Source organism: Diceros bicornis, chromosome 17 (genome assembly GCF_020826845.1).
Source record: "Diceros bicornis minor isolate mBicDic1 chromosome 17, mDicBic1.mat.cur, whole genome shotgun sequence".
NCBI classification, from domain to species: Eukaryota; Metazoa; Chordata; class Mammalia; order Perissodactyla; family Rhinocerotidae; genus Diceros; species Diceros bicornis.
Window position 1 is genome coordinate 52,959,295 of NC_080756.1, and position 17,069 is coordinate 52,976,363.

At 35.8% G+C, this 17,069-nt stretch overlaps 1 protein-coding gene across 1 annotated transcript in view; it reads left to right on the forward strand.

The window, feature by feature from the left end:
* A2M (alpha-2-macroglobulin) overlaps positions 1-17,069 on the forward strand; it is a 37,710-nt gene that overhangs the window by 11,884 nt on the left and 8,757 nt on the right. Inside the window, exons 12-28 of the mRNA XM_058558839.1 lie at positions 2,040-2,267; positions 2,517-2,580; positions 3,730-3,872; positions 4,477-4,626; positions 6,585-6,752; positions 7,227-7,335; positions 8,795-8,915; positions 9,602-9,830; positions 10,570-10,696; positions 11,052-11,173; positions 11,554-11,605; positions 14,531-14,614; positions 14,892-15,068; positions 15,388-15,475; positions 16,273-16,429; positions 16,709-16,783; positions 17,011-17,013. Coding sequence (XP_058414822.1) covers positions 2,040-2,267; positions 2,517-2,580; positions 3,730-3,872; positions 4,477-4,626; positions 6,585-6,752; positions 7,227-7,335; positions 8,795-8,915; positions 9,602-9,830; positions 10,570-10,696; positions 11,052-11,173; positions 11,554-11,605; positions 14,531-14,614; positions 14,892-15,068; positions 15,388-15,475; positions 16,273-16,429; positions 16,709-16,783; positions 17,011-17,013 — 2,097 coding nt within the window. The remainder of the gene's footprint in view (positions 1-2,039; positions 2,268-2,516; positions 2,581-3,729; positions 3,873-4,476; positions 4,627-6,584; positions 6,753-7,226; positions 7,336-8,794; positions 8,916-9,601; positions 9,831-10,569; positions 10,697-11,051; positions 11,174-11,553; positions 11,606-14,530; positions 14,615-14,891; positions 15,069-15,387; positions 15,476-16,272; positions 16,430-16,708; positions 16,784-17,010; positions 17,014-17,069) is intronic.

Here is a 17,069-nt window from a genome sequence, read left to right on the forward strand (position 1 = left end):
CACACACACACAAAAAAAAGTGTGGGTTCTACTTGTGCACTGTTGTTGGGAACGTAAAATGGTGCAATTTCTATGGAAGACAGTATGGCAGCTCCTCAAAAGATTAAAAATAGAATTGCCATATGATCCAGCCATCCCACTTCTGGGTATATATCCAAAAGAATTGAAAGCAGAGTCTCAAAGGGATATTTGTACACCCATGTTCATAGCAGCACCATTCACAATAGCCAAGAAGTGGAAGCAACTCAAATATCTATCAACAGATAAATGGACAAACATAATGTGATATATACATATAACAGAATAGTAATAAGCCTTAAAAAGAAAGGAAACCCTGTCACATGCTACAACATAGATGAACCTTGAAGATATTATGCAAAGTGAAATAGCCAGTCACAAAAAAACAAACACTGTATGATTCCACTTATATGAGGTTATCTAAAGTAGTCAAAGTCATAGAAATACAGTTGAATGGTGGTTGCCAGGGGCTGGGGAGAAGGAGAAACAAGGAGCTGTTATTTAACGGTTATAGAGTTTTAGTTTTGCAAGATGAAAAAGTTATGGAGATCTGTTGCACAAACTCTACACTTAAAAATGGTTAAGATGGTAATTTTATCTTGTGTGTTTTTTTACCACAACTTTTTTTTAAAGTATAAGTTCCAGGATCAGATAAATTAGGTTCAAATCCTGGCTCAATTCTATATTAAGAGCAAATAACTAAAAACTTCCACACTTCATTTCCTTATCTGTAAAATGGGTGCAATATTAGTACTTAACTGTTTGGGTTGTTGTGAGGATTAAATGAGATAATACATGTAAGCCCCCTTTAACAGTTAAAGAGTATTACTATAAAAGCCCATTTCAATATCATTAGCATTTAGTTTAAGTATATACACCCCGTAAATTACTTTTCTTACTTTATTTTTGCCCTGCTATTCTAATTTTCTCCAGATTCTTGTCCATATCCATATAGCTTGCTTTGTATAGCATACAGTCCTCCATTCATCAATGGAGACATAGATATACATTTATAGATACATGGATACACAACAAATATTACATAATAATAGTTATGGAAAACTCCTGCCTCTTAGGATTTTCCATATAAATATAAAAAAAGGAATAAATAATATATTTTATTGATTCAGCTTTAAATAGATGGCATAAAAACCCATACCTCCAATAACTCAAAATTGAATGTTCACTCATTTATTCAATCAAGAAGTGTCTTGAATGCTTTCTATGTGCTAGGCACTGTCCTAGTCCTGAAAATGAAAATATTATTTTTAAATGCTCCCTCTTTTTGATGATCTTTTATACATTATCACTAGAACATATATTGAGTTACGAACCAAGTGTTTTGCTGACACGAGGATTCACTCATGCTACTTGGGAGGTGAGGATGAGGGTAGAAGAAGCCTGGAAAGAATAAAGAACCACTTCTACATGGAGAAAAGTTGAAACACAACCCAAAAAGGGCCTATAGAGCTTGGGAATCCAGAACCACAGGAAGCATTAAAAATAATCAGCCTAAGACAGCACAAGAAACGTAGACTTCAGTTAATTCACCAACTCAACTCTTGACCCGATGCTATTTATAGGAAGTGTTCTCAAGCCCCAAAAGTTGCAATATTACATTTATTCATAATACCTATTTGAAACCCATCATGAGACATCTACTTCCTGAAATGCGATCCTTTGGTTTCTGGAGGTTATTTAGTCTCCTCAATGAGATCTCATAGCTCCAGTGTTTTCTGTCTGCAAAGGTAAGGTGGCCAAAGAAATGTCGAACAAGTTAATCAGAGCAAAGGATGCCTCCTTTCATGCTCTTCCAAAACCAACCAAGGAGCCTCTGCAGTGTAAAGGCCTGCAATACAGATGAACAGAATAAAGGGCCCTTCCCTCTCACTTGTTACTGTGCAGCAAAATATTTCTAGGTACTAGTTAGGGTACGAAAGTAAACAAATGCAGTTTTGTGAGAACATTGATTCTCTATGACATATAATCTATAAAATAATATTGTTTTTCTCATTCATTAGGCCAAACACAAGGATCATACTATCTGTTATGCCCACCAATGGGTGTCAGAAGAAAATGAAGAAGCTCATCACACTGCTAATCTCGTCTTCTCCCCAAGCAAGAGTTTTGTCCACCTTGAGCCCCTGCCTCGTGAACTGCCCTGCGGCAAAACTCAGACAGTCCAAGCACATTATATTCTGAACGGACAGGTCCTGCAGGAGCTGAAGGAGCTTGCGTTCTATTATCTGGTGAGAAGGGAGGCCACTGCATTGACTCATCTGTATAGACAAAAGCTCTCTGAGGGGCAAGGAGTTATGAAAGGCTTAAGACATCACTATTTTGACTTCTTATCCATGTTTCTTTTGCAAGTTTGACTTCTCTCGGGGCTAATTATTGCCGGCAGGGGCTCAATAAAACAAGCATATCACACGGAGGGTAAGACTTAGGGTGCCATCTCTGTCAGGCAAATTAAACCCTTTTCATTTCCTTTTCTGCAGATAATGGCAAAGGGAGGCATTGTCCGAACTGGGACTCACGTCCTGCCTGTGGAGCAGGGAGACAGTAAGTGTATCCGCAATTCCACATTTCTGCCCTACTCCGACACATTCGACCTTACACTGCAGAAATACTAGGAATAGTCTCAAGTAAAGAGACATAACTTCCACCTAACCCAAAAAAAAGGAGTTGTTGAGAGGAGAAAGCAATAATGTTTCTTTTTTTCACCCTTTATCACATATTTCTTTTCTTTTCCTTCATCATATTCTGTTCAGATTATTTACAATGCTGATATTGTTGTTTTATAATCTATGCTTATTCTACATTTTCAAACTATAAATATTCATGGACCTTCTTCCCAAAATGACATTTCAAAATTGTTTTTAGACAGTAGAGGGAAGGTAAAAATTTGGAGTTTCTTCTATATATGAGGGCTTGTGCTGAGGCATTTATATCTTTATACCATATTTCTCTTTTGAAGATAGTTATGATTTATGAAGAGTTAAATTGGATACTTCCACCATTGAATTAGATTCTCCCCATGAACAAATATGGAACAATATAAATCTTTGAAGGTGTCTCCTCTTCTAAGGAAAAACTATCAGGGAACTACTCTTCTGTTGCGTCTTCATAGCAACACGAAAGCACCATGGTAGACTTACAGAAGTTTAATGCAGCCTCTAAAAAGTCTACGTAGGCATCAAAAAATAACTTTTAAAAGAGCACAGTACTCCTCTTAAGAAGAAAAGAATAGAATATTTGGTTCATAGAAAGTTAAAGAGGATGTGAGGATAAATACAATGTGTTAAACTCTTACTATTATATCTCACAATGTCAGGTTCTATTTCCCTTCTCAGTGTGAGGTCTAGATCAAATCGTAGCCAAGTGGATGTCTCCATACCCTTAGATAGCATCAGAGCCTTGTATAGTTGAGCTAAAACTTAAAACTGGTGAGAAATGATTATGATTTAAGAGACGAGAGAGGACCTTGATAAGATTTTTTTCTAAAGCTAGAGTTCTTAGAGATATAATGTTTTTAGAGGTAGTCATCCATTTATTACATCTACTGTTTATCATATCTATTACCCCTACTAAGAGAAACAGTCATTAACCAGACCAGGCTCCTAAAATGGCCTTGTGCAACAGAAAAATTTCATTTCATCCTTGGGGAGATGTCTAACCCATAATCACTTCTTCATTCTCTTTGTGCCCCAGTGAGAGGCCACTTTTCCGTGTCAGTCCCTGTGGAGTCAGACATCGCTCCGGTCGCTCGATTGCTCATCTATGCCATTCTACCTGATGGGGAAGTGGTGGGGGATGCTGCAAAATACGAGGTTGAAAATTGTCTGGCCAACAAGGTGGGTGCTCTATATCACAAATTTTCAACATTAAAACTATAAGTTACTATTGTTATCAATTATTTTCTACATGCACACATTGGAGCCAAAGGGGTTAAATGAATTTCTCAGAGAATTTCAGCAAAGTAATGACAGAGTCACATTAAGAAGCCCTGTCGCTTGACTTCTAGTGCAAAATTCTCATGCATTGTCTCTTACCATATGGTACAGTTCAGAGTACTTCATTCCTTTCTATGATGAAATGTTGGGAGATTGGTAAGCAAGTTTTTAAGACTACTAAAGAGCCAAAAAAGGAAAAAATACAAGAGCATCCAGAACAATTTGCATTCTACCCACAGGTAATACACACTTCACCGGGCATCAAAGGTAAAAATAGTATTTCAAATCTAATAATTTATAAGAATAATTAGATATCATTATAGTGACTCAACTGATTCTTGAGAGCGAAGTGTAGGGGAAAAACAGTCTCGAGTCTCACACAGTGCCAACCACCACGAAGTCAAAGTGATTATGCATTGAATTTGAGGAACACTCGGGAAATGATAGCAAATGCATGATTAAATCAGGAAATTTGTTTTTCTGACCTTTCTCCCCGATTCCACAGGTGGATTTGAGCTTCCGCCCAACACAAACTCTCCCCGCCTCACATGCCGACCTGCTAGTCACAGCTTCCCCTCAGTCCCTCTGCGCCCTCCGCGCCGTGGACCAAAGTGTGCTGCTCATGAAGCCTGAGGCTGAGCTCTCCCGGGCCTCGGTGAGTTCACATCAGCCTCAGCGGTCGGGAAGGGCCAGGCAAGAGTCCGCAGACAAGAAAAAAATGCCTATCAGAGTAGGATAGGATCTATTACAATTATATTTACCTAGGAGTTAATAGTTTTGAGTTCTTTCATGTGCACATTTTTTGGTGAGGAAAATATTACATATGAATATATATATATATATATAAAAAATCATGCGTCGTTCAAAGTCTCTGAAAACCTAGAGCTCAATAAAACCAGTAATAGGAGTTTTCAAACTGGTTTCAACATTTTGAAAAGCCTAACAAGATGGTACGTTTACCTGCACTAAGACTGCACAGGCTAAATGAAATATCAAATTTCTGTCAATATAAGAATTATAGCCATTGAAACACCGGATGTCCCAAGATGAACACAATTTCTGAAGGAAGATGTGTATTGTCTCTGATGAATAAAAATTAGGAATAATGCATTACTATATGATAAAAGACATTGATAAATGAAATCTTTTAAATATTGGGTTAATAGAAGAAATAACAAAATGATATGCTGGAGTGGAACAATAAAAAACTACTTAACATGCACTAATAGTCATTTGCTCATATCTTCAAAGTTTCAATAGGAGGCCAACTGGAATATTCTCTTAGCGAAGTTTTTTCATTATTAAAAGTTTACAAAGGGAAATTTATATCTTTACTTCCCTAAAAGAGAAACTTATAAGAAAAGATTTCTTACTCTTTGGTCTTTCCAATGGGATTTAATTGAAAATATTATAATAATTCTAGAAGAAGCGTTAAGTACATTTCAATAGTGGAAGCAAAGGAAATATATGGAAAAATAACATTAATGTTTTACGTTTATATAACATAATTTTATAATTCTCAAAGTTTTTTTTTTTATTAAAACAACTCTGGTGGATAGATAAGGCAGAAAATCCTATTTAATTTGTTAATAATAAAGCGGAAGCATTCAGATATATAGTAGTATTTCTGGGTTAGAACACTAGTTCCTCTCAATCCTTAATAACGTTTTACTAATGAAACACTTTCCTCCTAGTAGCATGTCATTCATTCAACACACATTTATTTAGTGCCTACTGTGTTCTAGGTGTGCCTACTGTGTGTCTAAGTTCTGGGGATCTAGTAGGGAACTACTGGAAAGACAAAAATCCACGCTATCATGGAACTTCCATTTTCCTACATGAGACAAACAGTAATTATGTGATATGCTTTGGAGAAAAATAAAGTAGAGAGGGGAGATGGAGAATAGTAAGAGGGAGCTGCCTTTGAGAAAGTGTCTAATTTCATTACACTACTCACTTTGCTAATCTATTCTTGTCAATCAATTTTAGACTCCTATAGATATAATACAGTACGCCTATCAGCATTTTTATATTTGTCTTACTGTTCCCCTTCAAATGAATTTGAAAGCCTCATTTCCAGTATTTTACAGTTAAAATTTTCTGTGTTGTGTGAAGATCTAGAGCATTTTGCTCCCATGAATAATACCTAAGAAAATACTATCCTAACCTATATAGAGGTTATATACTTATTCATGTGCCTTTTCAGAACATGTATCCATTTACTTTGTTATACTCTGAGTCATTCCTAATCACAGGGTAGAGATAAAAACTATCATTTCATTCCATCATCCAAAGCTCTGTACAATGTCTCAAATATAGCAGACCTCAATTTCTCTTAATAAAATTTTATTTCATTCTAGTATGGAGTCTAGGGTTTGCCTCTGAACTGTGAAACAAATTATTATGATCCTTGAATACCTAGATAGGAAAGTTTTGATTGTTTTTTTTTCCCTAAAGTTGTTACACATCTTCAAAATCATCTTCTTTATAAATTATCTAAGCAACAGAGGCACTCAAAGAAAGACTGATGGTGATTATTCTTTTCTTTTCTCCTTGCACTTAAGAAAAATAAACCACAAATAAGTTTGTCCCTTTGTCCTTGCGTTTGTACAGATTTATAACCTGCTACCAGTAAAGGACCTCACTGGTTTCCCTGGGAGTTTAAATCAACAGGAGGAAGACGTTGGAGACTGTGTCAATTATCATAACGTCTATATCAATGGAATCCTGTATTCTCCAGTATCAAATACAAATGAAAAAGATATGTATAGCTTCCTAAAGGTAAATTCCTTATATTGTAGATAGTCAGTTCTTAAGGTTCACAAAATATTATATACGGAAAAAAATATTTATTTTAATGCTTTCATACCAGAGTTAATGATAATGAGACAGAGAGAGTTAAGGATAATGAGACATGGTGACTTCTCCAAGGTCACTAATAGTAGCAGATCTGCTAATAGCAATAAAGCCAGGACTGGAACTTTTTGGACTGTTAATCAACGTTTTTTTTACTGAAATTTATTGCCGTGTGATATTTATAAATATCACATAGATAAAATAATTACTATTGACGGAGGTTTAAAAACAGAATGAAATTATCTCTATGAGTGAACCAATATCCGTTCTACATATGTGAACATTAAAAGTTTAATATTAAGCTAATTGGATTGTGTGCTAAATTCAATGATAAGAAGTATGTGCCTGTATATATTTTATAATATTTATGTACTGATGAGATGATAATTTCCTTTACAGGATATGGGCTTAAAGGTATTTACCAACTCAAAGATTCGTAAACCCAAAGTATGTCCCCAGCCTGTACACTATAAAGAAGAGGTACATCAAAGACTATTAGGTTCTCCAGGTAAAAAAAATTAATAAAAGTTCATTGCCTAATATAGTGAATGGAATAAAAGAATTTTTTAAAAGATAAAATGTGAGAAAATTTAAAAAAACGGACTGTGATTCAGATATATTAAAGTTCTTGCTCAAGATAATATAGCAACATAAAGCCCCAAATTCTGATTATGCCAAGCACCCACGTATGCAAAGCTGGAGAGAATACAAGGCAGATGAGGAAAAGTGTTATAAGAGAGGTGCAGATAGGTAGAATAAAAGAAAGGATTAATTCCAATTGAGGAATCAGAAAATCATTCATAAAGAATCTGCCTCCAGTAGGTGGAGATGTTATGGGGCTCAAAAGGGGAGAGAAAGTTTCCAGGCACAAGATCAGTGTAAACAGAAATAGAAGTGTTCACAAATTGGGACTACATTCTCACCAGTGAAGTAAAGAAGGTCTTTTTTTTTTTTTTATAATTTTTTGTTTATTGCAGTAACATTGGTTTATAACATTGTAAAAATTTCAGGTGTACATCATTATACTTCTATTTCTGCAAAAAAAAAAAAAAAAAGGTAAAGAACCTCTTTAACCTCCCCAAAACGTCAGCCAACATTCACGTTGAAATCACACTCATTTGTCAATGCTATGGCTACCACTTTGATGAATCAGACAGTAGTCAAGCCTTTATTTGTAGTCTGATATTGTCAAATCGTGGTTGAATATAAGTTTAGCACAAACAAAAGAGTTTGTCAAAAATCATGGAAAACATTCAGTGACAATCAATTGGCTATATGGAATTTTTAAGAAGATTATTGTGTATTGCTTTATTTACAAATTATATTTTAGAATCTATTACCAGTAAGATTTATAGTAAACTTGTGTATGTACAAATATATATATACGCAAATTTTTTTCCAGAGAGTTGGTTGTAAATTACTTACCAGCACACCATTAACAGAAGGTAAATAGGGTGAGAGATCCTAACTCTGATCTTCTGACACGTGTGGGAATAAAGAGTCTTTTTATCCTTGATCCTCTCACTCTTATAGACTGTTTCTCAAAGCCACTGTCATAATATCTGGGTATGATTTTTCTTTGCTCCTACAGAGGAACACGCCAAATGGAAACTTTGACTCCTGCCCTCCTCCCAACCCCCTATCCTAGGCACTCTCCGCCTGGCTCAAGGTGCAGGAGCCACAGAGGACTCCTTTCTGCTTCACAGACGATCCCAGACTCTTTCTGCCTCTAGGTCTCTATGTTCTCTGCTTGCGATTCTCTTCCCTCAGCTCACTCCCAACTTGTTCTAATACTTCAGAATTAGCTAAAATATCACTTCCTCAAAGAAGTTTCCCTTAACAACGAAGCGTCCTCTCCTGGTTCCTGTCTATTTCATCACACTGTTTCTTTTTTAGCACTTATTACAATCTCTTGTAAGTTTTATCTTTATATTTATTGTTTCTATCTCCTCCCTCACCCACCATAGGCGTAGCTGGAATGACAAGAGTCCATGACGTTTTGAAAATGACACATGTTTCAGAGCCTCCCGCAGAGACTGTGAGAAAGTACTTCCCTGAGACGTGGATCTGGGATTTGGTGGCAGTAAAGTAAGTAACTTACTTTGTATAAACGATGCAGCAATATAGATTCCCTACAATTTTCAATTCTTAACTAATTTTTCAATATCCAAGTATTTCTTTAAGACACATCGCTGTTTTCAGGAAAGGTTTAACATAAATACTCCTGTTAAGAAATCTCACTAAGCTAATTGTATCAGAACTAAGAAATTTTGCCCAAATTGAATTCTAAGATATCCAGAAAATGGGCATAAGGACTAAATATAACCAAGCACTGCACCAATTAACACCTTTAAGAGATCCTTCATTGGTCAGTAAGCTGGAGTTAAGCATAGAATCAGTCAGGCCAACTCTACACAATAGTAGTGGAATTAAAAATTATAAACTTGCCCTCAGCAGAACAATATTTTAGAGAGGAAAACTTAAGAACAATCTCAAATTACATAGTTAGCTTATAACTTTATTATCTGTAATAGGTTATACTACAACTGAAATGTCTATAGGAGATTCTGATATAGACTAGAATTGAAAACAGTCAGAGTTGGAAGAAAAGGACTTATGTGTTCCCACTTCAAGCCTTGATTATACTCTCCATTATCGGTATTTCTACTGAGTGCCTTCAAGTTATGACCATAGAATCGTTTATAGGGGTTCTGTCCTAGAAAGGATTTATTTAACTGCTTACTTTCTGTTCTTCACATTGCCATCCTCCCCAGCTCATTAGGTGTGGCTGAAGTAGGAGTAAGAGTCCCTGACACCATCACTGAGTGGAAGGCAGGGGCCCTCTGCCTGTCCAGTGACACTGGACTTGGTCTCTCTCTTCCCACCTCTCTCCGAGTCTTCCAGCCCTTCTTTGTGGAGCTCACAATGCCCTACTCTGTGATCCGAGGAGAAGCCTTCACACTCAAGGCCACGGTGTTAAACTACCTTCCCAAATGCATCCGAGTAAGGCCCTCTCTTTCTTAAATTGAACACAAGGTAACAGTCAAGTAAATTAAAAATTGCATCCCTAGGAATACTGACAATACTATACTCCTGTGTATAAGTTGGGGTGGCCAGAGGAAGAATACAATCAGAGATATTCATATGTTATATAACTACAGTTGCTGATATCTCCAAATACCAAATTGCAAATTCAAACAAGTTTCTGACCCTTATTATGACCCTTTAAAGTTAGGAAGCTTATGTAATATGAAGATTTCTGACATGAGCCAGAAAAATCAGTATGCTTATTCTCATGTCTTAGATTCTCCAAGGTTTCAACCTCTACATTCTCATGTATTTATTTTCATATATCATTAATTTTTTTAAACTTATATTAAAAGTTATTTATGAGCATCTTACCTCTGCTGAAACCGTAACGGTTCGTAACTCTTGAATACTCTTCTGGGAGAGCTCAGAGAATGGTCAAGATCCCAAGAAAGAAGCAGATCTCCCACAGGCAGCATGCCATCATGACGTTTCCTCACCTCTGGTCCCACCTCATGAAAGAGCAAATTATCCCCAAATACTAAGATTTAGATAGCAAATCCACCTATAAGGTGCTTGGTCTTCACTTATATCATTTCCAGTATGAGGCAACCTGAAATCTAACCTGTCCTCCAATATGATTTATTTCAATCCATTCTCCCTTTGGTCCCTTCTCCCTCTGATCTGTCTCTTTGTCTCATGTATGTGGTTTCAGGTCAGTGTGAACCTAGAACAGTCTCCTGCATTTCTAGCTGTCCCAGCAGAGAAGGAACAAGAGTCTCACTGCATCTGTGGAAATGGCCGGGAAACTGTGTCCTGGGCAGTAACCCCAAAGTCATTAGGTGAGGGACAGTCTCCTGGAGACAATTCTCTACTCAAGGATTGTATTTATCCATGGATCCTTATATCCACTGCTGCTTCCCTCAGGCAAAGCCCCTCCAGATGGTAGGACTTTTTTTCTTTCTTTCATTCTAGGATGTCTAGAAGAATATCCCCACTTCCCTCACCTCCACCTCCACCTCCACCTCCACCTTGGATTCTCAGTAGCATTAGCCTTTAGTGCTGCTTCCACTTCTGTTCCTGTGTCTTTATAGAACAGAAAAAGCTTACAGAGCCTTAAACATTTATAAATCTTGGGGTTTGGAGACACGGAGGAAGGGAGAGATGGTGCTCACCTCTGTTGGCCCCTTTTCTCAGGGAATGTGAATTTCACTGTGAGCGCAGAGGCACTGGAGTCGAAAGAGCTGTGTGAGACTGAGGTGCCTGAGGTCCCTGAACATGGAAAGAAAGACACAATCATCAAGCCTCTGTTGGTTGAAGTAAGTAATCCTGCCCATTTGGTAGATCACAATGTGTCAAGAAAAGCAATGGTGAATCTAGTTAGGGTTCCAACTTTTAAATAAAAAAGGGTGAGTAATATATGATCATGAGATATTTCACAATATTATTATTCTCTCTCTATATATATATACGTATATGTATGAGTATGTGTCTATGTATATATATCCCCTCACTTTCTTATCTATCAACCTGTCTCCTTCATATTGCTTATACTTATGGAATTTATTTGTATAATACATTTGAAAATCAGTTCCAATTCTTTTCTTCACTATCAGAAATTTGTGGTTCCCCTATCAACACATATGTCCTAAAAGTCAGTCCATTCTCATCTCTAATTTTTCCTTCTTTCCACCTAAAGCCTGAAGGACTAGAGAAGGAAATAACATTCAACTCCCTGCTTTGCCCATCAGGTAAGAGTCAGCCATCATAATTAAAATAACATTGACTAAAGTTTGTGTAACGTTTGAAGTTCAAAGAATTTTACATATTATTCCTACACTTTCCCTATGAGGTAAGTAAGACCCGAAGAACCAACAGCCCATTTGACAAACAAGAAAACTGGTCTGAGAGATGCCAAATAATTTGATCAAGAGGATATCCCTAGCTCATGCATTCTGAGTCTTTATCTCTTACAGCACCTGCACAAACACCAAAATATCTTTCTGACCAGTGTAAGATGTGGTTATAGGTAGAAAGCGGGTAGAATCAAAATGAACCTTACCAAAGGGATATTTCCTTGAATATTTAATAATACAACGCATGGGTTGCTAAATTCAGGCCACCCCAGCACTGAGTTTTGCATAGGCAACAGCATTTGATAATGGGACCATGCTATTTCCTGAAGAAAGAGTTAGCCTTTACAATTAATGTCATATCAAGATTTGTTTGATGCCAGTCCTGTACCTAATCCCTTATCAGTCATTTGAGAAGGGACTAAAGAAGCTTACACTAAAAGATATAACTTTATCTTGATGGAGAATTTTCCAGTCTAAACAAAAGCATTTCTAGAAATTTAGTACACTAAGAAATTTATCAGCATAAAATGTTCTCACCTCAACCAATGTTGAATCTACATTATAATATGTTCCTTGCCTCTCTCTATCTACTTACTAATTTCTATTTACTATGTTTTTTATATTGTCAAGATGTAAAATATATAAAATGTGTTCTAAAAACATAATTACCTGGTTGTTTAGCCTTATTTCTACATTTAAATGCTGTTAGCACTTACCACCAAATCCTTTTATGATGGATTCTCCTCCTTTTCTGAGTTCTTTATTTTGATTTATCTCTGATGCATCTAAGGCTAATCATCAAGTAGTTCTATAAAAATTAATTTTAATTACCCATGTAATACAAAAAGACATTTTCCTTTATAAAACAAAACAGAACCTCATATTAAATGCTAATGTCACCCTTTTGCAATCGTTTTCAATACTTGAATGATCATCCATGTACCTTTAGAAATAATACGTATAGATAAATTTGTTTCTGTAGGTGTGATTTACATAAATGGTATAAGTTTCATTCCATCACTTTATATTCTTTTTTTTACTCAGCAATTTGTCTTAGAAATCTATCCATGTTAAATTATAGATCTAGATAATTTCTTTTAATTCCATACTTTAATATATCATAATTATGCTTGATTTTTTAGCCATGCCCAAGTTGGTTTATCCAACTATTTGCCAGTATAAATAAATAAATAAATAAATAAATAAATAAATAAATAAATAAATAAAAACAAATCAATCAAAAAATAAAATCATCTTTGTGTACATAGGCAAGTATATCTAAGGTAGATACCAAAATGTGAAGTTCTTGATTAAGAAGCCGTAGGTATATCCTTAGTTTTAATAGAACTCAAAAAAACCCTCTCTATATTATCTAAATATGCTTATACTTCCACCAGTTTATACTTCCCTGCAGGATCACCATCATCTATTACCATCAAAATTTTTAACTTTTACCAAAAATTTGGATGAAAAAGTACATCATTGTTTTTTAATTTATATTTCTCTAATTACAAGTGAGGATGAGCTTATTTTTCCATATTTATGAATTGCCTTCATATCCTTTGACCATTCATGCTGGAGTAGTTTGTCTTTTTTCTGATTCAGCTATATGGCCCTGATTCTTTACCTATTGAATATGTTGCAAATATTTTCTTTCACTTGGTAATTTGTCTTTTAACTTTACTTATGGTATCTGTTTTTTTTTACAAAAGTTTTTTATTTTTTGGAAGGGAAGAGAGCTTTTTTGGATATACAAGTAATACGTATGTAATTAATATAACTGTGTCTGTATTTAATACAAAATTATACTATGCATTTATACACACAAGTAAATTTAAATTTTATTACATAATTGTGTGTACTTAATATAATTACTAATACATACAAATTAATGTATATACTTTGATGATAAATACGCACCCATGAAACCATCACCACAATCTATACCATAAACCTATCCATCACCTCCAAAAATTTCTTTCCACTCTCTTATTCATTGTTATATTTTTTGTGTGATAAGAATCCATAATATAAGATCTATCCTACCAGTGAATTTTTAAGTGTACGATATAGTATTGTTAACTATAGGTACTATGCTGTACAGTAGATCTCTAGCACTTATTGATCTTGCGTAACTGAAACTTTGTACCCTTTGACAAAAGTTTTAATATTAACTTTATGAGGAAGAGATGCAGTATGAAGAAAAATACTACAATAATTCACCAGTATTAAAATGGCAGTAAATGTATGCTTATCCGCAGCATTTATTTTATTTTTAATGAGTCTAATATGGTTCATCTTCACCCCCTTGCTCACGTCTAAAGCTTCCATAAAAATATTATCTTCATATCTTGTGAAATTTGACAGAAGTAAGGACAGAGCATTATTATAGAATTCAGGAACTTTTTGGAGATTTTTCCTTTGCTTGTGTATAAGTAGATTTTTTTTCCATACAACCATTGAGTAAGGAATTGGGGATGGACACTAAATGGGTAATCTTCTGATAACCATCCTGTGTTGGCCATAGGATGGCTACAACAGAATCACAACATCATGGGCACTTGTTAATTTGTAGCCTTCTTTTGGAACGCAACTCTACATACAGGGGGAAAAGATGGTTGGGGAAGGAAAAGTTCTGGAAATCTTAGAATCCTGTTCATTCATGTTTAAGATATAAAAAACTGGAATATTAAAAAAGGGACAACTTTTCAGAAGTTGTTTAGGTGTAAGGTTTAGTTCTGGCTTCTGGATCTTGGAGCTCTTCAGAAAGATATACAGCAGAAATAATTTTCATTATGGCTGATTTGTTTCTTTCTCTAGATGCTGAGTTGTCTGAAAAATTATCTCTGAAGCTGCCTACAAATGTTGTAGAAGAATCTGCCCGAGCCTCCTTCTCAGTTTTGGGTGAATCTCCAGCCCCTAGTGGACTATTCTACTCTATTGACAGTTTCTACTATATTTCTTTTCCATAAATACTCAAAATAACAACTATAATTTTAACTTCTTTTTTTCTCCTTCTTTGGGCTTATTTATTGCTTCCAATCATACTTCTGTCCTTAGAAGACTCATCTTTCCTAAAAATTCTCATTTCTTTACCTCGGCTAATTTTCATTTCTTCTTAATGATTCTGATAGGTTCCAATCTCTAAGCTTCATGACATCCCATCTCTTCCAATCCCTAGGAGACATATTAGGCTCTGCAATGCGAGACACACAAAATCTCCTCAAAATGCCCTATGGCTGTGGAGAACAGAATATGGTCCTCTTTGCTCCTAACATCTATGTTCTGGAATATCTAAATGAAACACAGCAGCTGACTCCAGAGGCCAAGTCCAAGGCCCTTGGCTACCTCAACACTGGTGAGTGATTTAATGAGTGAGTGGAAACTTCACAGTGTTATTTTAACTGAATTTCCCAGTAGGCTTGAGTTATTTATCAATACTATGATATGTTAAGTTATCATACTATGATAATTACTATGATAAGAATACTATGACAGTTAATTTCGTGGTAACTATCCAGTGTCCAGTCTCTGATAAAATGTTTAGGACTCAGAATCTTTTAACGTATGACAGCAAAATTTAGGAAATACTACAAGAGAGATTAATGCATTTTAATAATTTCTCTGTCCCCAGCATGTACAATCTGTCATGTTGTTTCATTAACCTTCCATTCCAGGTTATCAGAGACAGCTGATCTACAAGCACCATGATGGCTCCTATAGCACCTTTGGGGAGCAACGTGGCAGAAGTGAGGGAAATACCTGGTAAGGGAAAGACAGTTTTTTGAGCTCCTATTTTTGTGCCAGCTCTTTTACATATATTATCACAACTATATTCACAGTAACCCTATCAGATATGTATTATTAAACCTACAGTTGGTTATACTAGATAAATACACCATGACTAGCAAGGTAACAAGCAGAAAAGCTGAGATTCAAGTACACGTATGTTAGATTTGTCTCCAAAATTCATCCTGTTAATACTGTAACAAGGTACTTTTTCTAAAATAGCTCCCATAACCATGAGTTTTTTAATGATAGGGGCAGTGAACATATCACATAACTTCTAGATAGACCATGTTATCTTCAGCTCACATTATGTTTTTTAGATCATACTCTACTTGACTGAGAGTAAATTCACTGACAGGAGGAAAGAAACGAGAAGGAGCCAGTGATATGAAACACTGTTTTAAAATCCCTAAGGTAAAGAAATGTTAGAAGTTATTACATGTAAGAGCTAAGAAGATTCTGCCATCAACAGAAGGAAATCTCTAAAGAAAAGAAAGATTTAAAGCCTTATTCAAATAAGTAAAAAAATAAAAATAAGTAACATTAGAAATACTTAGACTCTCTGTAGCAAAGAGAAGGGGAGTCAGCAAGAAAATACTAAATCTAGCAGATTCATCAAGTAGTCTAAAGAAGATGGGAGCTCTAAGTACACAAGAATTCCTATTAGATGACTCACATCAATGTAAGAAGTGTCATATGAAGCCTGTTGCTGTGAAGTGGTTATAAAACCATTGTAACAACATAGGTATCATCATCATTTCCTCCCCCCTTAGGCTCACGGCCTTTGTACTGAAGACTTTTGCAAGGGCTCGAACCTATATCTTCATTGATGAAACACACATTAACCAAGCCTTGTTCTGGCTCTCCAACAAGCAGAAGGACAATGGCTGTTTCAGGAGTTCTGGGTCACTGCTCAACAATGCCATCAAGGTGAAGTGTTCTTGGAGCTAGTGTTGATTTGTCCATTACGATGTGTACAAGAATGAGGAGAGGAAATAACAACATAGGAAATCCATAGGGAAAGTGTCAGAAGAAAATAAAACCTGAGTAGCACCAGGAAGGAAGGGGTGGAACTTAGATTGAATGTGATACTTTGCCCCATGGGGATGAAGGTGGGTGAGAATAAATCCCATGACATAGCAGAAAACAAAGAGCTCATTAAAAGCATTCTCAGAAGTTAAATTACTCAAATCTCTTTCATATTTCCAGGGTGGAGTAGAAGACGAAGTGACCCTCTCTGCCTATATCACCATTGCCCTTCTGGAGATTCCTCTCCCCTACAATGTAGGTACCTTTTCCTTCCTCTGATGAAGCATAGCTTGGGATGCAGTGAAACCGCTGACCTGCTGTCTGAAACATCACCCTACCAAAAGCCAAGTGTCAGCTTTCCTTCTACACGATGTCAATGCTTCGCAGATCAATGGAGAATTTGGTCAATTTATTAAGAAAGATTTATACTTTCCAAGTGATGCCCCTAGGCTATTTCATCCCTAACACACCACCATCGCGAGCACGTGCGCGCTCACACACACAAAATGAATTCTAAAGATACAGCGTATATTCCTGCCTC